This window comes from Bos mutus, chromosome 3 (genome assembly GCF_027580195.1).
Source record: "Bos mutus isolate GX-2022 chromosome 3, NWIPB_WYAK_1.1, whole genome shotgun sequence".
In the NCBI taxonomy this organism is placed as follows: Eukaryota; Metazoa; Chordata; class Mammalia; order Artiodactyla; family Bovidae; genus Bos; species Bos mutus.
This window is the reverse complement of record NC_091619.1, coordinates 41280290-41305925: the sequence shown is the minus strand read 5'-3', so window position 1 is coordinate 41305925 and position 25636 is coordinate 41280290. Positions and strand designations below refer to the sequence as shown.

The following is a 25636-nucleotide window of genomic DNA, read 5'->3' as shown; positions in this document are numbered from 1 at the left end:
AAAAATTTTTTTATATTATTTTTTATTGAAGGATAATTGCTTTACAGAATTTTGCTGTTTTCTGTCAAACCTCAACATGAATCAGCCATAGGTAGACATATATCCCCTCCCTTTTGAACCTCCCTCCCATCTCCCTCCCCATCCTACCCCTCTAGGTTGATACAGAGACCCTGTTTGAGTTTCCTGAGCCATACAGCAAATTCCCGTTGGCTATCTGTTTTACATACAGTAATGTAAGTTTCCATGTTACTCTTTCTGTACATCTCATCCTCTCCTCTCCTCTCCCCATGTCCATAAGTCTGTTCTCTATGTCTTTTTCTCCATTGTTGGCCTGTAAATAAATTCTTCAGTACCATTTTTTTAGATTCCATATATATGCATTAGAATATGGTATTTATCTTTCTCTAACTCACTTCACTCTATATAATAGGTTCTAAGTTCATCCACCTCATTAGAACTAACTCAAATGCATTTCTTTTTATGACTGAGTAATATTCCATTGTGTATATGTACCACAACTTCTTTATCCATTCATCTGTTGATGAACATCTAGGTTGCTTCCATGTTCTAGTGATTGTAAATAATGCTGCATTGAACATCGGGATATATGTGTCTCTTTCAATTTTGGTTTCCTCAGGGTGTATGCTTATCAGTGGGATTACTGGGTCATATGGTGGTTTTATTCTTTGTCTTTTAAGGAATCTCCACACCATCTTCCATAGTGGCTGGATCAATTTACATTCCCACCAACAGTGCAAGAGCGTTCCCTTCTCTCCACACCCTCTCCAGCATTTATTGTTTGTGGACTTTTTGATGAGGGCCATTCTGACTGGTGTGAGGTGATATCTCATTGTAGTTTTGATTTGCATTTCTCTAATAATGAGCTATGTTGAGCATCTTTTCATGTGTTCTTAGCCATGTGTATATCTTCTTTGGAGAAATGTCTATTTAGGTCTTTTTCCCACTTTTTGATTGGGTTGTTTGCTTTTCTGGTGTTGAGTTGTATGAGCTGTTTGTATATTTTGGAAATTAATTGTTTGTCAGTTGTTTCATTTGCTATTATTTTCTCCCATTCTGAGGATTGTTTTCTCACCTTGCTTATAGTTTCCTTTGCTATGCAAAAGCTTTTAAGTTTAATCAGGTCCCACTTGTTTACATTTGTTTTTATTTCCATTACTCTAGGAGGAGGATCATAGAGGATCTTGCTTTGATTATGTCATCAAGTGTTCTGCCTGTGTTTTCCTCTAAGAGTTTTATAGTTTCTGTTCTTACATTTAGGTCTTTAATCCACTTTATCTTTGTGCATGGTGTTAGGAAGTATTCTAATTTCATTCTTTTACATGGAGCTGTCCAGTTTTCCCATCACCATTTATTGAAGAGGCTATCTTTGCCCCATTGTATATTCTTGCCTCCTTTGTAAAAAATAGGGTACCCAGAGGTGCATGGGTTTATCTCTAGGCTTTCTATCTTGTTTCATTGGTCTACATTTCTGTTTTTGGGCCAGTACCATACTGTCTTGATGACTGTAGCTTTGTAGTATAATCTAAAGTCAAGGAGGTGATTCCTCAAGCTCCATTCTTCTTTGTCAAGACTGCTTTGGCTATTTGGGGTCTTTTGTGTTTCCATATGAATTGTGAAATTTTTTGTTCTAGTTCTGTGAAAAATGCCATTGGTAATTTGATAGGGATCACATTGAATCTGTAGATTGTGTTTGGTATCACATTGAATCTGTAGATTGTGTTTGGTAGTATAGTCATTTTCACAATATTGATTCTTCCTACCCAGGAACATGGAATATCTCTCCATCTGTTTATGTCATCTATTTCTTTCATTAGTGTCTTACAATTTTCTGTGTACAGTTCTTTTGTCTCTAGGTAAGTTTATTCCTATATGTTTAATTCTTTTTGTTTCAGTGGTGAATGGGATTGGTTCCTTAATTTCTCCTTCTGATTTTTCATTGTTAGTATATAGAAATGCAAGTGATTTCTGTGTATTGATTTTATATCCTGCAACTTTGCTAAATTCACTGATTAGCTCTAGTAATTTTCTGTTACTATCTTTAGGGTTTTCTATGTACAGTATCATGTCATCTGCAAGCAGTGAGAGTTTTACTTCTTCTTTTCTGAACTGGATTCCTTTTATTTCTTTTCTTCTCTGATTGCTGTAGCTAGGACTTCCAGAACTATGTTGAATAATAATGGCAAAAATGGACCCCCTTGTCTTGTTCCTGCTCTTAGGGGGAATGCTTTCTGTTTTTCACCACTGAGAATAATGTTTGCTGTATGCTTATCATATATGGCCTTTACTATGTTGAGGTAGGTTCCTTCTATGCCCATTTTTTGAAGAGTTTTAATCATAAATAGGTGCTGAATTTTGTCAGAGCTTTTCTATTGAAATTATCATATGGTTTTTATCTTCCAATTTGTTAATATGGTGTATCACATTGATTGATTTGCATATATTGAAGAATCCTTGCATCCCTGGAATAAACCCAACTTGATCATCGTGTATGAGCTTTTTGATGTGTTGCTGAATTCTGTGCTAAAATTTTGTTTATGATTGTTGCATCTATATTCATCAGTGATATTGATGTGTAGTTTTCTTTCTTTGTGTTGTCTTTGTCTAGTTTTGGTATCAGGGTGATGGTGGCCTCATAGAATGAGTTTGGAAGTGTTCCTTCCTCTGCAATTTTTTGAAAGAGTTTTAGAAGGATAGGCATTAGCTCGTCTCTAAATGTTTAATAGAATTCTCCTGTGAAGCCACCTGGTCCTGGGCTTTTGTTTTTTGGGAGATATTTTTTTAATCACAGCTTCAATTTCAGTGCTTGTAATTGGGTTGTTCATAATTTCTATTTCTTCCTGGTTCAGTCTTGGAAGATTGAACTTTTCTAAGAATCTGTCCATTTCTTCCAGGTTATCTATTTTATTACCATATTGCTAAGTCACTTCAGTCGTGTCTGACTCTGTGTGACCCCATAGACGGCAGCCCACCAGGCTTCCCCGTCCCTGGGATTCTCCAGGCAAGAACACTGGAATGGGCTGCCATTTCCTTCTCCAATGCATGAAAATGAAAAGCGAAAGTGAAGTCGCTCAGTTGTGTCCGACCCTCAGCCACCCCATGGACTGCAGCCTTCCAGGCTCCCCTGTCCATGGGATTTTCCAGGCAAGAGTACTGGAGTGGGGTGCCATTGCCTTCTCCGTTATTAGTTGTTCATAATAGTCTCTTATAATCCTTTGTATTTCTGCATTGTCTGTTGTAACCTCTCCTTTTTCATTTCTAATTTTGTTGATTTGATTCTTCTCTCTTTTTTTCTTGATGAGTCTGGCTACAGGTTTGTCAATTTTGTTTATCTTCTCAAAGAACAGCTTTTAGTTTTGTTAATCTTTACTATTGTTTCTTCCATTTCTTTTTCATTTATTTCTGCTTGGATCTTTTTGATTTCTTTCCTTCTACTAATTTGAGGGGTGTTTTTTGTTCTTTTTCTGGTTGTTTTAGGTGTAAAGTTAGGTTGTCTAGTTGATGTTTTTCTTGTTTCTTGAGGTAGGATTGTATTGCTATAAACCTCCCTCTTAGAACTGCTTTTGCTGCATCCCATAGGTTTTGAGTTGTCATGTTTTCATTGTCATTTGTTTCTAGAAATTTTTTTGAGTGCCCTTTTGATTTCTTCACTAACCTGTTGGTTATTTAGAAGCGTGTTGTTAGTCTCCATATGTTTGTGTTTCTTACACTTTTCTTCTTGTGATTGATATCTAGTCTCATAGCATTGTGGTTGGAGAAGATGCTTGATACGATTTCAGTTTTCTTACATTTACTGAGGTTTGATTTGTGACCCAAGATGTGGTCTATCCTGGAGAATGTTCCATGTACGCTTGAGAAGAAGGTGTACTCTTCTGCATTTGGATGAAATGTCCTGAAGATATCAATGAGATCCATGTCATCTAATGTATCACTTAAGATTTGTGTTTCCTTATTAATTTTCTGTTTTGATGATCTGTCCATTGGTGTGAGTGGGGTGTTAAAGTCTCCTACTATTAATGTGTTACTGTCAATTTCTCCTTTTATGTCTGTTAGTGTTTGTCTTATGTATTGAGGTGCTTCTATGTTGGGTGTGTAGATATTTACAATTGTTATGTCTTCCTCTTGCATTGATTGATCCCTTGATCATTATGTAGAGTCCTTCCTTATCTCTTGTAATCTTCTTTATTTTAAGGTCTATTTTGTCTGATATGAAGATTGCTATTCCAGCTTTTTTGCTTCCCATTTGCATGGAATATATTTTTCCATCCTCTCACTTTCAGTCTATATGTGTCTTGAGGTCTGAAGTTGGTTTCTTGTAGACAGCATATATATGGGTCTTGTTTTTGTATCCTTTCAGCCAGTCTGTGTCTTTTGGTTGGAGCATTTAACCCATTTACATTTAAAGTAATTATTGATATATATGTTCCTCTTCCATTTTCTTAATTGTTTGGGGTTGATTTTGTAGATCTTTGTTCCTCTCTTGTATTTCTTGACTATATAAATACCTTTAATATTTGTTGTAAAACTGGTTTGATGGTACTTTTGCTTGTCTGAAGAGCTTTTTATTTCTCCATCAATTCTGAATGATATCCTTGCCAGGCACAGTAATCTTGGTTGTAGATTTTTCCCTTTCAGTACTTTAAATATATCCTGCCATTCCCTTCTGGCCTTCAGAGTTTCTGGTGAAAGATCAGCTGTTAAATATATGTTTCCCTTGTATGTTACTTGTTGCTTCTCCCTTGCTGCTTTTAATATTCTTTCTTTGTGTTTAGTCTTTGTTAGTTTGATTAGTATGTGTCTTGGCGTGTTTCTCCTGGGGTTTCCTGTATGGGACTCTGTGCCTCTTGGACTTGATTGACTATTTCCGTTTTCATGTTGGGGAAATTTTAAACTATAATCTCTTCAAAAAATTTTTCATACCCTTTCTTTTTCTCTTCTTCTGGGACCCCTATAATTCAAATGTTGGTGCGTTTGATATGGTCAGGTCTCTGAGACTGTCCTCAGCTCTTTTCATTCTTTGTCCTTTATTCTGCTCTTCAGAAGTTAGTTCCACCATTTTATCTTCCAGCTCACTGATTCATTCTTCTGCTTCAGATATTCTGCTATTGATTCCTTCTAGAGTATTTTTAATTTCAGTAATTGTGTTATTTGTCTCTCTATGTTTATTCTTTAATTCTTCTAGGTCTTTGTTAATTGATTCTTGCATTTTCTCCATTTTGTTTTCAAAAGTTTTTGATCACCTGTACTATCATTATTCTGAATTCTTTTTCAGGTAGTTTGCCTGTGTCCTCTTCATTTATTTGGACTTCTGTGTTCCTAGTTTATTCCTTCATTTGTGCAGTATTTCTCTGCCTTTTTATTTTTATTTTTTTAACTTATTGTGTTTGATGTCTCTTTTTCCCAGGCTTCAAGGAAAGTTGAATTCTTTCCTTGAAGAAGGTTGAATTCTTTCTTCCGTTTGGTTTCTGCCCTCCTAAGGTTGGTCTGGTGGTTTGTGTAAGCTTCATATAGGGTGAGATTTGTGCTGAGTTTTTGCTTGTTTGTTTGTTTTTCCTCTGATGGGCAAGGCTGAGTGAGGTGGTAGTCCTGTCTGGTGATGTATTTCTGTTTTGTCTGTTGTTTCGATGGGCGTCCTGCACAGGGTGCTACTGGTGGTTGGGTGATGCCGGGTCTTGTATTCAAGTGGTTTCCTTTGTGTGAGTTCTCACTATTTGATACTCCCTAGGGTTAGTTCTCTGGTAGTCAGGGGTCTTGGAGTCAGCGCTCCCACTCCAAAGGCTCAGGGCTTGATCTCTGTGGTGCTGCTCAGCAGCAGGCACAGCGGCCCCAGCAGCCACATGGCATGGCTGCCACTCCCACTGCCTGCTGCCACCCAAGAATATCTTTTAAAATGCTCTTTCTTTATGTGTTTTAGTTGACTCTCATTTTCCTGTCTTTATGTAAGGCAGGCTGGTATCCAAATGAAAAGCTGCTGATGCTCAGACCTTCAGGAGTGCAACAGGGAGCCTAAGAGCAGACCTCTTTCCTTGGGGGAGCCAAAACATAAGGTCTTCCCTGGACTAGGCTTCTTCACCATCACCAGCAATCATGTGGCTTTGTTTCAGGGGATCTGCTGCTCCTAGAGCAGCTGAGAGCAGGGAGTGGGGGTTGCACTGAGACTCTGGAGAGAGGGGCTGAAGCCCAAGAGCACAGGGAGGGCTGGGTTAACCTTTGTTGTTTGTGGCTTTGTTCATCATTAGTCATCATGAGGAATGAATTTGGTATAAAGAATGAGGTCTAATAGTACCTGATCAGAAAACAGCCTCAGAATCCCACAGGTCTATCAGTTCTTGGGATTGACTTATGCCTCGTGGCAAATGGAGCTATATTTTCTAATACATTTTCCCCCACGCAGGTGCTTATGACCCAGTATATGTTGCACTTGTGCTCAGCTGTATCCTACTCTTAGCAATTCCATGGACTGTAGCCCACCAGCCTCCTCTGTCTATGGAATTTTCCAGGCAGAAATACTGGAGTGGGTTGCCATTTTCTTCTCCAGTATATCATCATGACCCGGGGATCAAACCCTCATCTGTTGCATCTCCTGCATTGGCAGGCAGATTCTTCACCACTGTACCACCTGGAAAGCCCCCTAATTTATGTTATAGGTGCCCTAATAAATACAGGCTTTGGTTATATGCCCATCTGCATGTCTTTTTCAGGGTTCCAGGAAGCTCAAATCCCCTTCTATATTAGCTTTTTGTTTCTTTTCAAAAATATTTTGAAAACAAGTATAGTTCATTTACAATGTTATGTTAATTTCTGCTATATAGCAAAATTATACATATGCATACATTCATTTTTTACATTCTTTTCTATTATGGTTTGCAATAAGATATTGAATATACTTCTCTGTGCTCTACCACTAGGACCTTGTCATTTGTCCATTCTATATATAATAATTTGCATCTGTTAACCCCAGCCTCCCACTCCATCCCTCACACTCTATCCCAACCCCTTCCCCTTGGCGATCACCAGTTTCTTCTTTATGTCCATGATTCTGATTCTGTTTTGTAGATGGTTTCATTTGTGTCATATTTTAGATTCTACATATAAGTGATATCATATGGTGTTTGTCTTTCTGACTTACTTCACTTAGTGTGATAATTTCTAGTTGCATACATTATCCAAAATAATGTTGACATTATTTTGTTCTCTTTTATGACTGAGTAGTATTGTATTTGGAGAAGGCAATGGCACCCCACTCCAATACTCTTGCCTGGAAAATCCCATGGATGGAGGAGCCTGGTAGGCTCAGTCCATGGGGTCGCTGAGGGTCAGACACGACTGAGCGACTTCACTTTGACTTTTCACTTTCATGCATTGGAGAAGGAAATGGCAACCCACTCCAGTGTTCTTGCCTGGAGAATCCCAGGGATGGGGGAGCCTGGTGGGCTGCCGTCTATGGGGTCACACAGAGTCAGACACAACTGAAGCGACTTAGCAGCAGCAGCAGCAGTATTCTGTTATATATTTAACCATTCATCTGTTGATGGACATGTAGGTTGTTTCCATGTCTTGGCTATTGTCAGTAGTGCTGCTGTGAACATAAAGGTGTATGCATCTTTTTGAATTAAAGTTTTGTCAATATACACCCAGGAGTGGGATTCCTGGATCATATGGTAATTCTATTTTTAGTTTTCTGAGGAAACCTCTATACTGTTTTTCACAGTGGCTGCACCAACTTACATTCATACCAGCAGTGTAGGAGGGTTCCTTTTTCTCCACACACTGTCCAGCATTTGTTATTTGTAGACTTTTTGACGGTGTGAGGTGCATCTCATTGTAGTTTTGATTTGCATTTCTCTAATTAGCGTTGTTGAGCATCTTTTCATGTGCCTGTTGGCTATCTGTATTTCTTCTTCAGAGAAATGTCCATTTAGATCTTCTGCTCATTTTTCAATCAGGTTGTTTGATATTTTGTGTATTTTGGAGATTAAACCCTTGTCAGTTGCATTTTTTGCAGATATTTTCTCCCATCCTGTAGGTTGTCTTTTTGTTTATGGTTTTCTTTGCTGTGCAAGTCTTGTAAGTTTGATTAGGCCCCATTTGTTTTTTTTTTTTGTTATTATTTCTATTGCCTTGGGAGACATTTAAGAAAACATAGGTATGATTTATGTCTGAGAATATTTTGCCTATGACCTTTTCTAGCAGTTTTATGGTGTCTTGTGTTTAAGTCTTTAAGTTATTTTTGAGTTTATTTTTGTGTGTGATGAGAGGGTATGTTCATTGATTTACATTCAACTGTCCAACTTTCCTAGCACCCTTTACTGAAGAAACTGTCTTTTTCCCATTGTATGTTCTTGGCTCCTTTGTCAAAGATTAACTGACCATAGGTGTGTGGGGCTTTTTGTTTAAATTAATTTTGTAATTTAATTTAAATGTGTTTTGAATAACATTGTGTATAACTATTTTTGTCAAGAGTTTGAAGGCTGTTAATCATTTACTAAGAATTTTGTAGCTCATATGTTTTATATTCTTCATCCTAAAAATGGCTAAAACTTCTTACAGTAGCCACAGAAATAAAATAAGGGGTGATTGAGACCAAAATAATAATAATAATAATAAAAAATCCATGATTTAGATTTTAGCAGATTTTTCCAGACCTCTACTGTGTGTCCAGTTCTTTTTCCCTCCCTCTTCCTTCCCCAGGTCCTGATTTCTCCTTGCCTGGTCCAATCTGTCATCTCTCATCAGACGACTGCTGTTCCTTCCCACCAGTCTTGATCTCTCTAATTTACTAACCTCATAGTAATCAACTAAGAGGAAATAATTGTGTCACATTCAAATGAGGATTTTGGTTTTTTTTTAATGTAAAGAACTCTCAAAAATCAACCTGAGAACTCCATGTACACAAATAAAATGGGAGGCCTTATGGTTGGTAAATATAAAAAAAATGTTCTACTTCCTTAGGAATAAAGAAAACACAGATGCTATTTATGCCCATCAGGTTATGTGAGATTAAAGAAATGTATGCTGTATTAGCAAGGGTTCTGGGGATTAAAAAGCTCTTAAACATTGCTAGTTGGAATTTAAAATGGTGTAGTCTTTTTGGAGAGTGGTTTGATAATATACAGCAGGAGACTTTAATCTAGCAATTCCACTTCTATCCATTTATCTTAAGGCAGCAATAATAGGATGGGTTCAAAAACCATGTGCTTGTATAGAAGGATGTTTGTTGGAACTGTTTATAATGATGAAAGACAGAAAACAGCCTGGCCGAGGGCAAAATATATAAAATCTGATATATCTAGACAGTGGAATTTTATAGAACCATAAAAATGATAATGTAGAGGATCTTAAAAATTTGCCCTGAAACACTTCCACAGTACATTTAAGTGAAAAAGTAAGTTACAAAGAAGCATGTTTAATTCAGCCTCCTTTTGTGAGGAAGAAATGTGTTGGTAGGGTATGTGTACCACAGGGAAAAGTCTGGAAGACTATATGACAGAATGCTAGTGTGTTTTACTTTGAAGATAAGTATGTAGGTGGCTTTAATATTTTTTTTTGAGATAATATTTTCTGTAGTTTTTTGTTGCCTATGACAAACAAGTACTATGTGGTAAAATATATTTTTTTTCTTTGGAAAAGTCATGGTTTCCTTCTCCAGAGGTTGAGAGCTGGGACTTAATATATAATGTTTTCTTTTTCTTTGAGAGCTAGTGTACTGAAGTAAACTCCTTAAGGAACTTAAGAAAAAAATATGTTAATTCTGGGTAGTAAGGTACATGACTGGCTGTTACATCATTTACTTGTTTTCTATGTGTTTAAAATGTATTATAATTAAAAAAATGTTCACCTTTAAGATTTATAATAAAGTAGGAGAGATAAACCAGAGAAGGCAATGGCACGCCACTCCAGTACTCTTGCCTGGAAAATCCCATGGATGGAGGTGCCTGGTAGGCTGCAGTCCATGGGGTCACTAAGAGTCAGGCACAACTGAGTGACTTCACTTCACTTTTCACTTTCATGCATTGGAGAAGGAAATGGCAACCCATTCCAGTGTTCTTGCTTGGAAATCCCAGGGACGGGAAGCCTGGTGGGCTGCCGTCTATGGGGTCGCACAGGTTGAAGTGACCTAGCAGCAGCAGCAGGAGAGAGAAACACACATAACTATAATATAAAAATAGTTACTTTAACTGTATATTTTAAAATTAATTTTTATTTTAAAAATCATGACAACAGTTTTTGAAATTTCAAAAGTATTGAATTCTAAAAAAAGAAAATCAGTTCCCTATCCCACCTTGCTGTATTCCCAGACCCACTCTCAAAGGGGGAAAACCTTTAAGCAAATTATACTAGTATTTTCCCTGTCATATTTCTAAGTATCTTACAATAACACTATTTTTAAAAATTTATCAATTATGGGCATTTTCCTATTGTCTCCTGGTTATGGTGGACAAGAATAATTCTTCTACCTTGCAATTACCTTTACTCCTCCAGCTTCCCAATATAGTTATAATTTTGGTTAAACCTAAATAATGTATACATTATTACTATGTAAATATTGCTCACTGTTGAGCTTAATAGCCCACTATGACTGTTTCCTTTGTTGAAGCTCTCTTTTTTCCCTAGAGTTATTTGCCGTTTTTATTTGCATGGTTTTCTATATATTTGGGAAAACAGAATGTTACTCTCTGTACCCCCTCCCCCCACCACAAATTGTGCCAAGCAATTTAAAAATTTTCAAAATCTCAACACAGCAAAAAAATCTTACCAAGTCCATTCTTTTCCTGAGGACACTTATACCTTCCAACCTGGACTAACTGTTCTCTAGTGCAGACATAGAGTTCTGACCCAAGACCTTTTCTTCACACTCTTCAGTTGGGTCCCTGATTTTCCTGGATCTCACATTGTCTTCTTTTTTTTCCCTGAAGCACATCCTATAATAATTTTCCCAGAAAGAGTGTGTAAGAGGTAAATTTTTGTACCTTTGTTCTACCTTTACACTTGACAGATAGGTTGAATATTGCAGTCTCAAGTTGAGGATCACTTTCCTTAGACTTTTGAAGGCACTTCAGAGCTGGGAACACAAAGATCCTCCTTGTTGAATGAACAAACGAGCGTTCCTGGCTTGCCCACAAAGACACTCATTAGACTGTGAAACTGATTGGGGTGAAAATACTGTCAGGCCTTCCAGAAGCTTTCCTTGCCTATCTTATGGAGGCTTATAATGTGGGAGACCTGGGTTTGATCCCTTGGTTGGGAAGATCCCCTGGAGAAGGGAAAGGCTACCCACTCCAGTAGTCTGGCCTGAAGAATTCCATGGACTGTGTAGTCCATGGGTTTGCAAAGAGTTGGAGATGACCAAGCAACTTTCACTTTCATATTCTTCTTGGTCCTCCTCATATTCTGGAGACTCTTGGCTGTGCTGTCCTTCCATCAGGAGCAAGTAACTCTTACCAACGCAGCATGTTGGGTGCTAGGTGAAGCTAAGCTCAACTTCTGAGATGTGCCATCCTGCTTGGAAGTCTAGCCTGCAGGCATGCCTGATCTCTATTCCTGCAGGCTTCCTTGGGTGAAAGTGGATTTACTCCCACAGGGACTGAATGGACAAAGATGAATAGTATAATTGATTTCTTGGGACTTTATAGGTAGACATATCTCGGTGACTCTAAGAGAACCCCCTGACTTTGAGGTTCCATGATCCCGTGACTGTTGAACTAATGTTCTTTGCCAGGATGGCCCTTCCTGTTGGCTTGATTTGGCTTGCTTCACAAGTACTCCCTCTTTAAGACTCGGCTAAGGAATTGCTTCCTCTGGGAAGCTTTCATCTTCATTTCTTTTTCTTCCCTACTGGCTGTGTATTTCTTTCTTTCTTTCTTTTTCTTGGCTGTGTATTTCCTTTGTCTTTTTTTCTAAGATCAGAGCTGTAGTAATGAGGTGTAATCTTTTTACCCAAGACATGCCTACTAAGCTCCAGATGCATCCATGGACCCCAACATAGGCGGCAGGGAACAAAAAGTGTTTTGATTCAGGAATGGCCATCAAAAATGACTAGAATGTGACAGAGGGAAGTGTATTTTTGTACATCTTTCATCAAATAAGAATTCTAGCTTCAAAGAGGAAAGGAGACTTATGGCTAGAAATGATCTTAGCAAATGCAAACCTTTTGGGTTTTTTCAGGTAAGGAAAAAACAAAATACGGTTGTTATGGTGCAAAGTTGGTGTGCAGTGGCATGTATTTTAGAAAGAACATTGTATCTGAGGACAGAAAACCTGATTTTAAAATCATAGCTCTGTCATGAAGAGTTTAGGGGAGCTTAGGTAATATTCTTACATTCCACTAGCACCTCCTTTTCTCGTCTTGAAATTAAGAGTATCAGTGCCCTCCCTATCCCCACTCCCTGGGTTATGAGAATTAAATGTGAGCTGGCATGCGAAAAGAACTAGTGTGGTACTTATATATTTATTTCCAACTGTAAGACTTATTTCATCAGGCAACACACTTTCCCAGGCTAGTAAGGTTTAACTCCTTTTGGAAGAATCTTGAGTGCTTTTACTAGTGTTAAATGATGTTAGTAAGTTACTGTATAGATATCCTAAGTTGTTTTATCTGTCACTTATATAAACAAATTATGGAATTTGCAGTGATGGATTCTGGTAACTTCTGGAAAATATTTGTACTGTGTCTTTTGAGCCAGCTTATATCTAAGCTATATTCCAAAGTGTGATTTTGTCTGCAAGAAAGTCTCCGTCGTTGTGGTCCATTGCAACAAAGCTCCTTCTAAATTTACCACAGCCATAATCATGCTTCTTTGGTTTGGAATTTGACTAGTATATTTAATTGGTAATTAATACAATGTTCTTTAGTATCTATGTGACCATTGCTGAATTTGTAGTGCTTTTATTCTTTTTAGATAATCTATGTAAAATATATTCCATATACAGAGAGAATCTATAAGCGATTAAGAATTCTGTATAAAGTAGAATTATTTGTAATGACCTTTCTGTGGAACATGAATTTTTTTTTCAGAATAATTTAGAAGAGGATGAAGATGTGGAAATGAAAAATAATATAACCCAGGGAGACAAACTACGTGCCTTAAAAAGTCAGAGACAGCCCCGCACCTCACCATCCTGTGCATTTAGGTAGATCTATTTTAAACTTTTAAGTTTATATTTTACCTCCATGTGTGGGTAGAATATTTAATCTCTTTTGGTTATCATTCTATAAGTACCATGTTTACCTCTCATTTTTTGGTTTATTACTATTTTGTGTTATTTATTAATGTTGTGGGGAGTAGATACATTTTAGAAGCTTATCGAAAGCAGCTGCTACATCTTAATTTCTGGAATTCCCCCTAAAATTGCCACGCTGTGGTTGGTTGTCTCTGGGACTCTGTTCAAAATTCTGTTAGGAATGCCACTCTTTTCCTGTGAATGGGCTTCTTCTTCTGTGCCAAATCCTCAGAGGTGTGCCAAGCATTTGTATTTAATCTAGAGTGTGCAGGAAAGTATTGTATGCCGAGCTTTTGGTATACCCTCACTCGTTAGCCCGACTTCCTATTTCTGGGAATTGAATAAGCAATTCCTGTCTGTTAAGTTACCAACAATCTTAGTTTGGAGATCTGAAATTACTCATCAGAATCAGTTGGTGGGACTTAACTTCAGACCACAACCTTTGAAATCTTCTGCTAATTCAGACTAAGTGGAAGAAATAAAGCTTCAGAATTAATGTAGGTTCAACATCTCTAAATATCAAGATTCTTTATTGTAATGTAAGAGGTGGCAAGTCCACAAATGAGTATCATGGGAAATGGTTATTTTCCTTTGACTTTTAAGTGAGAGAAATGCATAGCAAGAAGGCTGTTTTGCTATGATAAATGTCGAGCAGACTACTCACAGAGAATTTAGTTTTATGTATTATCTGGAGGGATTATAACACTTAAGTCAGATTGGGTCTGGTCAGATCATTATCTATGCTTTGAGTACTGGTTTCCTGCCCTGAAATATGAAGGTTCGTATATAGCTTGAAGTTGAGGTAATTGTTTTATATAGTAAGATGGGAAGATGGAATAGAAAATCTGGTACTTAGTGATACTCACCAACTGCCACTGAGAGGTTAAGGAAATGTAGATCTACCGACGAACTGCTATGGGGCCAGGAGTTTCGCTAGGTACCTAGTTTGGACATGAAGATTAACTGAGTAAACACAGAAGGTGGCACCGTTACCTATATTTGTGTTGGTTGCTTGAGATTAGAGAAGGTAAATCGCTCCCTAGCTGGTATTCAAACCCAGCACTCTTCAAAGTCCATATTCTTTTCACTGTATATACTGTCTTACTGGAAGTTTCTTCAAGATCAGTAAATATATTACCAATCTTTGTTATTCACCATTTTTCCTTGAAACTCTAAGAAAGTGCTTTATGTTAATTAAAATTAATTTCCAACAGATTTATATTTGATTTGTAAGAAGCCATAAGTGGGAGGAAGGGATAAGTTGTGGTATAACTTGGCTGATAAAATGGCAAAAGAAGCAAGAGAAGCTTCACTAGACTTGAGAAGGCTCATTCCAAGATGGTGTTTATCTCTTTCTTTTCATCCTTATAAATTTTCTCATTTTTCTGAATATAATTTTTCTTAACAGCATCATGGCCCCATCATCAAACTTTTTTTTTCCCTCACTCTGAATAGATGCAGTACCAGCTTCTGATGAAAAAGAATTTTACTGTAAATGAAATTCAAGATGAAACAAAATGACTAAAATGGATTTCCCACTGGCTTTAGGACTTATAAAGTAAATAAATACTAATATCCATTTGCAAGGTCTATCCCTCTTGCCCATTTAATAATTTTGCTGGTCTGACTCCAGAGGATGTGGCTTTTGGTCTTGGCTTAAATGTGTGACCCTGGTGATGAGTGAACATTTGTCTTTGGTTTCTGTAGGTTGGAGGATATGAAAGGGCATCCAAGAGCAGTGTCCCAGCCTTCCAGGTACTGTCAACCAAGTTGAATTTCTAGTAGATTATAGGCAAATGCTACCCTTTAGATGGGGCTCCCCAGGTGGCTCAGTGGTAAAGAATATGCCTGCCGAGACATTAAGAGATATATGAGATGGGGGTTCTATTCCTGGGTTGAGAGAAGGAAATGGCAACCCACTCCAGTATTCTTGCCTGGAAAATCCCCTGGACAGAGGAGCCTGCGGGCTACAGTCGGACATGACTGAGCACACACATATTGCCATTGGGAGTGACCTAGGCCACTGAGAGCCATGGCCGTGGCAGAGACCTTGAACTATTACTAGATGATGACCCTTTAGATACATTTCACAACTTTAAGCCCATGGAAATAAGCTGCACATAGCTTTTCACTTTTAAAATTCCTTTGTTTCTGTTCCAGATTATTATAATTGGCTTTATAGTTAATGCTCATGATGAGCAAGAGTTTTGTTTTCCTGAGGTGCCCGCAAGGCTGCATGGCTGTGGGAGCGATGCCAGTGTACCCTGTGTGCCCAGCATATGGTGGGATCTCTTAGTAAACCAGAGTTGCTCTGGAACATGCCTTTCAAGCCTGTGATAGATTTTGCCTTGAATTTTTGACATTTCTGTTCTTTTTTCCTCCTATTTTTGCATGTGTCTGTTCCCTTCCTTTGTTTCCTAGTTTTATTTCCTTCCCGAGTCTCCATTAGAGGAGGAAACGTTAGTGGTTTTCTTTGGAAAAATGTTCCCCGAACACTTCCTGGTGGTCTCGGTGGTATCAGGATTGCGCATAGGCCTTGGTGAGGGTTGTAGAGATATTTGACCAAAACTGTCATGAACAGATGGGGAAAAAGCTAATACATTCCTCATCCCTGTTCTCATTCAGCTGTAGGTTTAGGGTTGCTTACTGGAGCAGTTCTGATATGACCCAGACTTATCCAGAAGCTGGAGCTGCTTCCCTGTTCAACTTCTTCTGTCCTTAATTTAGAGGCAAACCATATTGTACGCTCCTGTTTGGAGGGAAGATGATGAAAGGAAGAGTACAAGTAAAGCAGCTTTTCTGCAGCAGATAGGGAAAAGAGTCCCTCTTCATTAAAATACCTGTCCAGGACCAAACAGATTTGGTATTAAAACCATGACTGGGCCTTGACTGTCCAGACTTGGGTCAGTTTTCCCTCTGTGTTCACTCAGCAAACATTTACTGAGCACCTGCTCTGAGTCTGGCACTGTGCTAGTCACTGGGAATTGAAGTGAGAGAAAGTTCTTTGCTCCTGAGGGAGCTTATTTTGAGGAAAGTAGACAGTATCAAATAATTCAAGATGGTATAAGAAGCTATGATTTACTGTGAGAATATATGATGAAGCTGCATGCTGACCCCACCTGGGAATTCAGTGAAGGCTTGCTGTAAGAGGTAGCAGCTGATTGGCCTATTATGAAAGGCTAAGCAATAGGAGTGAGTCAGATGGCAGTGGAAGGGAAAAGTGTGTGTAGGGGTGAGGTAAGGGCAGGGAAAATAGTGTATGTAAACTGGACAGGGGTATTGATGTCATCCATCCAGGTATCTCAGAGCATTTTATGTAGCTGGAGTAGAGGAATGGTGGGAAAGTGTGGAGAATTGGAAAATACCAGATTTCAGAGGGTTTTATAAGCCAAGCCAAGAAGTTTAGTCTTTTTGGACACTGAGGAAAGATTAAATGGTTTAAATAGTGAATCGACATGATTAGATATCTTAGATTTTGCTAGAGGCTATTCAGAATGTGAGTTTCCAGGAACAAGATTAAAAGGGGCTACTAGGAGTAAGGATAAGAAATAATGATGCTTACCCCGGGCAGCTGCAGTAAATCTTTCCAGTCTTGGAAAGGAGAGGAGAGATTTAAAATATACAGAAGTAGAATCTAAGGACTCGGGAGGAATGAACGCCAGTCCAAGGGAGGGAAGTGACCAAGGATGGCAGGATCATGGTTACCATGGGACTTTGGTTCCTGCATTTAAATCCCAGCTCTGCCTCTTCTCATTCGCTGAGAGGCTTTGCTGACTTGCAAAGTGCAGTCTTCGCCTCCCTTGTAGGGTTGTTGTGAGGATGAGCTGAGTTAATGCCTGTAAGGTCTGAGATGAGCGCCCAGCTCAGAGTGAGAGCTGCGTCAGTGTCGGCTGCTGTGTTAGTTTACTTTGTCCTGGTTGATGGCTGAATGTTACGATAACACAGTTCCTGTGTGATTCTTTGCCCGTTTTCCCCCACAAAGATTGGGTTCTTCCCCACAAGGATCTGCATCTCCTTTGAAGACCTCGAAAGTGGCTTTGTCCCCTTCTGTGACAGCCAAGAGGATAAACAGAGGCTCTGTATCCTCAGGCGCCAGTGTAAGAAGGTAATTTTTCTCTCTTCTCCCGAGGCACTGCAGGAGGAAAGGGAAGGCAGCAGCGACTGCCAGTTTGTCTGAAGTTCGTCAGAGGAGGGGACGGGAGGGTGGCGGGGGGGAACCACCAAAGGCTCTGTGACCCCCTAGGCTTCTGTTCCTGTCTTGAATTGTGGGGACAAGGCCATGGAGGGAATGCTGTACAACATGCCCTTCCACAGCAGGCCTACCATGATCCCAGGAACGGTGTTCAGTTGCACAGACTGATATTGTATGATACTGTTGTCTGCTCCCTGATGCATAGGGGCAGAACTAAACAGGGCAGGAATGTTTGATGTAGTCATAGGATTGAATATATATTAATAAAAGTTACATCTTGTACTTAGGGCTGCTCTGTGCTCTCCCCTTACACAGTCCTATTCATTTACTTCCTGCCTCAGGGCAAAGAGAACCCCCACATATTCTATTTCAGGATCTCTGGTCAAAGTGAGCCTGCTCTAGAGTCTTAACTGATTTTGACAGAGGAAGTTGCCACGTATAACTACAGGCCACATATTGTAAGATCACCAAGAACTATTCTGTCACCATTTGCATTGATCCGAACTGTCTGCATCGCCTTCCCCTAATGTCCTGATTAATGTGTTTTAGAAACATGAACTCTGCATGAGTATACATGGCTATCTATGTCCTCCCCCCTGCCCCCACCTGTGTTTTTCATTCAGCTTTTCCATAAACTCCCGGCTAGCCAGTTCTCTAGGGAACTTGAATGCTGCAGCCGACGATCCAGAGAACAAAAAGACCACATCACCCTCCAAGATGGGTTTCATCGCCAACCCGTTCACCAACCTCTTGAATGGCAGCTCCCAGCCGCCTGCCAGAAATTACCCTGAGCTCAACAACAACCAGTACAGCCGAAGTAGCAGCAGCAGTGGGAGTGCCCCAAGCAGTCAGCCGGGCCCCCACGGCGCTAAGACCACCGAGGAGCACTCCACCGCCCTGCGGCCCTCCTACACCGGCCTGTCTTCCTCCTCAGCGAGATTCCTGAGCCGATCAATCCCCGTAAGTTCGCAGACACCACCTCTTGGCCCTCAGAACCCTGAACGTGACTTCTGTGCCTTGGCTGGGACCGCAAGTTTGCAGACACCCCCTCTTGGCCCTCAGAACCCTGAGCTCAACTTTTGTGCCTTGCCCTCCCAGCCAAGGCTGCCACCAAAGAAATTTAATAGTGCCAAGGAAGCCTTCTGATCTATGCCTCCCTCTGTGCGGTGAAACTGTCTCTGCACGCACATTCCGCTGGCTCCTTAAGTAAATGCCAAGTTTCAACCTGGTTTTCTTTCCTCCTTCTTTTTCTTCTCCTCTTCCCTCTCCTTTGTATGTGATGTCTCTAGGAAAGGAAGCGGCTCTCACTCCCTTCATCGTGGACCCTGTTGACTTCAGTTACTTTTCAGCAGGTTCATTCTCCAATCACTCTGAGTATAGGGTACAAGGTCAGGGGACTGAGTCACATGACAGGCAGCATCTGCTGTGGTTGTGGTGGTATCCCGGCTTTTGCTACACTGTATATCAATGAATTTGGAGTATTTAAGCATGTAAGGTGCTGATGAACAGTGTCTTCTCAGAAGTAACCATTTAAGCCCTTGACTGTGTCACCTTCTGGCAGGAAACTGACTCAGAATTGATTAAATGACAAATGGAGAGTGTTGATAAGGAAGGTTTATGGGTAGGTACCTGGGATATAGGAGAGGGGAAGGCAGGGTAACAGGAAGATGTTTAAAATGAGTTCTCACTCTTCTAGAGATAGGATGAGGATCTCCATACACATTTTACCCATGAGTTCTTCATTTCGGTCTCCAAGCCCACTTTTTAACCAGTAATCCTTGTTCAGTTCAGTTTAGTTCAGTTCAGTTGCTCAGTCATGTCGGACTCTTTGCGACCCCATGAATTGCAGCACGCCAGGCCTCCCTGTCCATCACCAACTCCCCGAGTTAAGTAAGATTTTGTTGGTTCGCCCCCCTGTCAAGAGTCACTTTAATCACATTTGTTGATTGCTTCAAAGGGAATTGAGATCTATGGGAATGTGAGTTTTGATTCAAGAGAATGAGGACAAAATAGGAAGGAGAAATAGATCTACACAAGGCAGTGTCAATCAGTGTTAGAATGCAGCCTTGCCTCGACTCAGGCACAAGCAAGCCCTAGTGTTCTGGGAAGGCTGTGGTCCTGTGCCCCTCATGCCCACTGTTCTTCAGACACTTCCTCAGCCTTTACCCTGGGAGGGGGCTTCCCAGGTGGCGTTAATGGTAAAGATCCCACCTGCCAATGCAGGAGACATAAGAGACGTGGGCTGGATCCCTGGGTCAGGAAGATCTCCTGGAGGAGGGCATGGCAACCTACTCCAGTATTGTTGCCTAGAGAATCCCATGGACTGAGGAGCCTGGCGTGAACTACAATCCATGGGGTCTTAAAGAATCAGACATGACTGAAGTGACGTTATCCTGGGGGAGGTGGGTCTTTGCAGGGGAGGGAAGAGGAGGAGACATGCGGGTGGCAGTGGGCCTCTCAGGGCCTTTTGTGAAAACCCATACCCCATGGTATTAGCTAAGAGGACCCACTTTCCTTATATGGCAGTTTAGAAACCACTTTTCTAATGTGAAGATGCAGTGTGTGTGCGTACTCATACGTGTGTGCGCGTGTGTGTGTTGGACTCATTACTACGCCCATCCCTACCTGAGGCCTCTTTTCAAAGTTTTTTTCCCACTCTGTACACCCAGAGTCCTTTCTAGCACATATGATTCCCCCCATCTGATTTTATTCCCAGTGATGTTTTTCAACTTGAGATTCCTGTATAGATTATAGCCTCAGCCGACCCTATCCCTTAATTTGACTCTAATCCCATTAAGTTATGGGCACACATGTATCAATAAAACTTAAATCCTTGTAACTGGGATTAGATGGAAAATGAAGTGTATTTACATTTTCATAACTAGGTTTACAAGTCATGTACTTCAGAACAGGAGTTGAGTTCAGTCGATGTTTTCATATACTGATTATGGGTCAGCCTCTTTTTTTAGACCAGAGTATGAATCTTTCCATTTTCAGAAAAAGTGTTAAACATGAAGATAATTACTTGAATATCTTGCAGATTTTGTGGCTAAAGGTTTCGTGTACAGTAAGTCCCCTGCATAAGGACTAGTTCCTTCTGAGAGTGCATTCACAAGTCCAGTTTGTTCCTAAGTACAACAAAGTTAGCTTAGGTGCCCAACTATTAATAATGCAATCAGCTATATAGTACTGTACTGTAATAGGTTTATAATACTTTTCACACAAACATAAGAAACAAACACGAAAGATAAAGAAAACATTCTTGACAAGTACAGTAATACAGTACAACAGTACAGCTGGTATACTGGCATCAAGTAACAGGCAAGAATTACTGACTGGAGGAGGGAGAGGAGATGGGAGATGGAAGACTCGAAAGATAATCAGCAATAGAAGACAGAGGGCAAGATGCAACTTCACTCATACCTTTACGTTGATGGCACAAGTTCTGTTTCCTTGTTGGATTCAATTCTATCTACCCTCTTGAAAACAACAATCCAGTGATGTCTGTGTAGTAGCTCTTTCTGTCTCGTCATAGATGACGTGGAAGCACCGGATTGCATTCTGAAGGGCTGATGCAGTCTTCCTGTACTGTTGTAGGTTGGGTCCTGGCCTCAAAGACTAACAGTGCCTCCTCAAAGAAAATCTCCTTGCCGTTTCCTGCATCGTGAATCTCTTGGGTTCTTCAGTTACCTCTTCCTCTTGTCTCTCTCTGTCCTTTCTCTGGGCCTCCAAGTCCTAGTGCTTCTTAGCAGTACTAGCTACATCACCGCTGCTTTTATGCTTGCTTCTGGACATCCTGGGCTTGAAATCAAGATACTGTACCCTATAGAGTCCTGTTCAGTAAAGTACATGAAAGTACAACCCCGTGTAGAAGATGCATGCGTGGGACAATATGCGCCAGACATGTGAACTTACTTATGTGATTGGACATGCGAATGCACATCTGCGTCTTTGAAAGTTCAAAACTTGAAGATTCATATGCAGGGGACTTAGCTGTAATCCACATTTATAGCTGAATACTTAGCTTGGTATTCAGCTTGGTATTCAGTTAGGAATACCTGATTGGTAGATAGCTGAATACTTACCAATACAAGCACTGGTAGTTTGATGAGAATAACATTCTACTTGTTCTGGATCTCAGTTTTCCTCTTTTCTGTTGGCGATGTGGGGACTGCCTAGCTCCCATGTTGGTTCCTGTAGCCAGTCTGTCTATGTAACTTGATTTTGGCTTCATTCCATATTTTGTTATTTTTCTTCACCTCTCCTCCTGTGCCTTATCCCTCTCCTGGCCTGAATAGAGTGATTTTCCAATAATGAAATTTAAAGTAATATTCTGTGTGGGCAGCTGCTCCTCTTCCCTTTTCTCCTTAAATTTGTTACCTTATTGTAAAGAAAAGCATTTATAAACAGAATTGCCAGCAGGACATTTTCCTCCCTCTCACCCTCCCAGGAAGTAAGAACAATAGGTGTCTTATAGCCGATTTTCCTTCCTTCATCTTTGCCTAATAAACCTCTGTGAGAGGAAGGGCTCCAAGCCCTACTGTTGCTGGCTTGCTGGCAGAAAGTCTAAATTAAGATGGAAATTCCCATTTTATGCAGAATAAAGTAGGAGGTTGAGTGTTTTCCCTTCATTGTTTCAATGCAGCTTTTGTAATTGTTACAGGTTTCTTGTCTAAATAAGATGGTCTTTCTTTCCAGTGCTATATCACTCAGCAAAAAAATGTTTTTAAATCCTCAGGTAGGAAATGAAATCTAGATTGCAGTATCCTTCCCCCACCTTTAAGAAAGACCCAGAAACTCCTAGGGAACGGGGGTTGCCGGGTATTTAGAGGGCGTCTAATATTTTAAAAGCTGCAATTAGCATCTCTTTTGAAAGCTGCAATTGCTTCTCACTTTGTGCCGCAGTTCAGCCCCCAGAAAAACGTGGAAATGATTTCCTTGTTCTGTCATTAAGTGCTTTAACACAGAAAACAAGAAGAAATGTTAAGGAATCCTTATGGTTGTGACAGAATTCTGAGAAGCAGATTTTATTTTCATTTATTTGGCCTGTTCTGTTCTTCTTGAGGTTTCTACTGACCAGCACAACACACCAAGTTTCATTTTGGTTGACCCACTTACTGTAAAAAAAATCAGTTTTCCCTCCCCGGCATTCAGAGGAGTTTTCAAATCTTAAAAGAGTTGAAGGACGTGTGATTATGGTGTGGGTGGGGTGGAAGTATTTTATTAAATTGAAATTACTTGAGGCATCTGTCTTGAATATTTGCTCTATGTTATTTTTAAGAGACTTACCACTGAATTGCTAGTCATCTGCCTTGTCCTTGCCTGACCCTGCAAGTGTAGGTTAGGTCACCATGCTTCCCCCGTAAGCCCTTGTACACCCTGCCTTGGTCTTGGTTGATACTCACACTCTCACTTTGCATTTTAATCATCTGTCCCCTTATCTGTATGCCCCACTAGACTGTAAACTTTGTGAGAGCAGGAACGGTATCTCTGTTTTTCACTCTTTTATGCTCTGTGCCTTGCTTATTGTAGGCGCTCATCAAGTACTTCCTGAATATTATGGATGTTTGGATATTTAAATGAATGATCGTGCTAAGAATTATTGCTTCCATTTTAAAGATAAATACCTTGAGGGTTTGAGAGTTTAAATATTTTGCCCTAGGTTATACCACAAATATGTTGCAAAGCTATAATTTGCACGTGGATCATTTTGACTACAAAAAAGCATTTTCTTCTGATTATTTCATATCATATATATACCGTGATAGGTGTTTAAAATAGAGGGATATCTAAAGGATATCTCTTTTTTTCAAGAAAGATTAGGAAATGCTGTAAAGAAAGGGTAACATTTTAGTTGGGCTTTGGAGGACGAATAGGAGCCTTCTAGGAATCTAGTGATGAAAATATGAAGAGGAAGAATGGTCATTTCAGGCAATGGGAGCTACAAGAACAGAGGTAGAACCTTAGTACGATAGTTCTTAGGTTCTAAAGACAAGTAGACCTGGGTTCAAATCTTGTCTCTACCATTTCCTTTTGGCAAGTACTTTGGCAAGTTACTTAACTTCTCTGAGCCTCAGTAAATGGGAATAATAGTAATCAGGAGCATAACTAGGTTTTGTGCATCCTAAAACTTAAACAATTTGGTGGGACCTATTTAAGATAAACAGTACAAACTATTTTTGTAAATTTTATAGACATAAGACTGTGCTTTGAAAGGGGTTTGTGTGCCTGTGAGGCCTTAAAGCTAATGTGGTAATGATAATCTTTGTAATAGGGTGCTTGTGATCATTAATTGAGATAAGTCATCTGAAGTACTTTACGTAGTACATATAGATAATGCTCCATAATTGCAGCTATAATTTTTTTTAAGAGCGATGAGTGTTCCAGTGCAGCTGAAGCTCTAGGTGGTTACCTAAAATCAGGCTGGAAAAGTAAGCTGAAGCCCAACTAGGAGATGCAGTTTAAGCTACTGGAATTGCTTTAGCAAGAGTGACTTGATCAGATCTGATTTGATGAAGATAATCCTGGCAATCAAGGGGACGGGAGTTCTTGGTAGAAACCCTGAAGGCAGGAGCCCAGTTTGAGCCCTGTCTGCTGTCCCCAGTCTGTACTTCAGCAATTGTCCTTGGGTATATTCTATGCTTTTCATAATGACCTGCATTTCAGTGCCCATAATAGTACAGATACATTAAATAATATATGACCAACAACTAACATATTTTTATTATGAATTTTAAATGGTATATTTATTTTTATAAATGGATACTTAACTACCTGAGGAAAAATTATGGTCTTTAGGAAACATTTTTTAATAACACTTGAGCATGCTGCTGCTGCTGCTAAGTTGCTTCAGTCGTGTCCGACTCTGTGCGACCCCATAGACGGCAGCCCACCAGGCTCCCCCGTCCCTGGGATTCTCCAGGCAAGAACACTGGAGTGGGTTGCCATTTCCTTCTCCGATGCATGAAAGGGAAAAGTGAAAGTGAGCATGAGGAGTTGTAAAATAATGTGTTTTTTAATAAATATATATATATTCATGTTGGCAACAAAACTTTTTTATCACTTCTGTGTCAGGGGTTACATTAATTTTTGCTTTAAGAGAACAGCCTTTTATTACAAGCTTTTACTGTATTGACCTTTAGAATGTATAAACATAAGTAAGATAAGTAGTCCTATAATAAGGTTCTTTTGAAAGCTGCTTTGGGTTTCGCCTATTAAAATCCTTTTTGTGACTTTTAAAATTTTTATTAAGTAGTAGCTGATACTAAGCTTTTATTTACTTACGTACTGATCTTCAAACATTTTAAGATTAGTCTCTTAGTGATGCTTCAGATTATGTCATGGTCATTCATTGTCTCTTGGCATTTTCCCATTCTTCTCTATTCTGTAGCTTTCTCATCTTCTTTGTTGTGTTAGCCTTGCCAATGGTTTTCCTAACTCAGTCTTTTAAAAACATTTTAAATTAGAGGCTGATTGTGTTACAATGTTGTGTTAGTTTCTGCTGTACAACAAGGTTAATCAGCTATAAGTGTACATATGTCCTGGCTCTCTTGAGCCTCCCTGCCCCTCCTCCCTATCCCACCCTGCTGTGCTGTCACAGAGCGCCCAGCTCAGCCCCCTGTGCTATGCAGTTGTTTGCTGCTGGCTCTCTGTTTTACCCATGGCAGCGTATATCTGTCAGTGCTGCTTCTCTCCGTTCATCCCACCCACTCCTTCCCCTGCTGTGTCCACAAGCCCATTCTCTATGTCTGCATCTCTAGTCCTGCCCTGCAAATCGATTCATCAGTACCATTTTTCTAGATTCCATATATATGCATTAATATATGTATTTGTTTTTCTCTTTCTGACTGACTTCACTCTGTGTAACTGGCTCTGGTTCATCCACCTGTGGCATTGCCTTAAACTTGATGCAGTTTTTCAGCCAAGAAATACTAATACTGTCGAGATCTTGAGCTCGGTCTCAGTATTGAACCACATCTTTGGCTTTCTTTCAGCACTGGTATTCTTCTGTTCCCTTCCCAGGAGACTTGGAAATGTCAGTTGACAAAGCATTCTTTGTTCTGAGGTCAGCATGGTCCCAATAATGCCTTTAAATGTGTGTAGATATTATATAGATACACACAGTGTTTGCAGACCGTTGTGAGCCTTCAGCCTTCTGATATTAATGAGGTCATCATCTGTGTGGGCTTTGGCATCCTCAGGTTC

General features: G+C 39.8%; 1 protein-coding gene across 7 annotated transcripts in view; it reads left to right on the top strand.

The window, feature by feature from the left end:
• Positions 1-25636, top strand: part of CDC14A (cell division cycle 14A) — a 189697-nt gene that overhangs the window by 153600 nt on the left and 10461 nt on the right. For 4 of the 7 annotated variants that reach the window (XM_070367597.1, XM_070367594.1, XM_070367596.1 and 1 more), the window contains 4 exons: positions 13034-13149; positions 14947-14994; positions 17222-17344; positions 18055-18391. In XM_070367597.1, coding sequence (XP_070223698.1) covers positions 13034-13149; positions 14947-14994; positions 17222-17344; positions 18055-18391 — 624 coding nt within the window. Of the gene's footprint in view, positions 1-13033; positions 13150-14946; positions 14995-17221; positions 17345-18054; positions 18400-18465; positions 24246-25636 lie in introns of those variants that run through there. The other 3 variants (XM_005906361.3, XM_070367599.1, XM_070367598.1) reach the window with 3 other exon arrangements.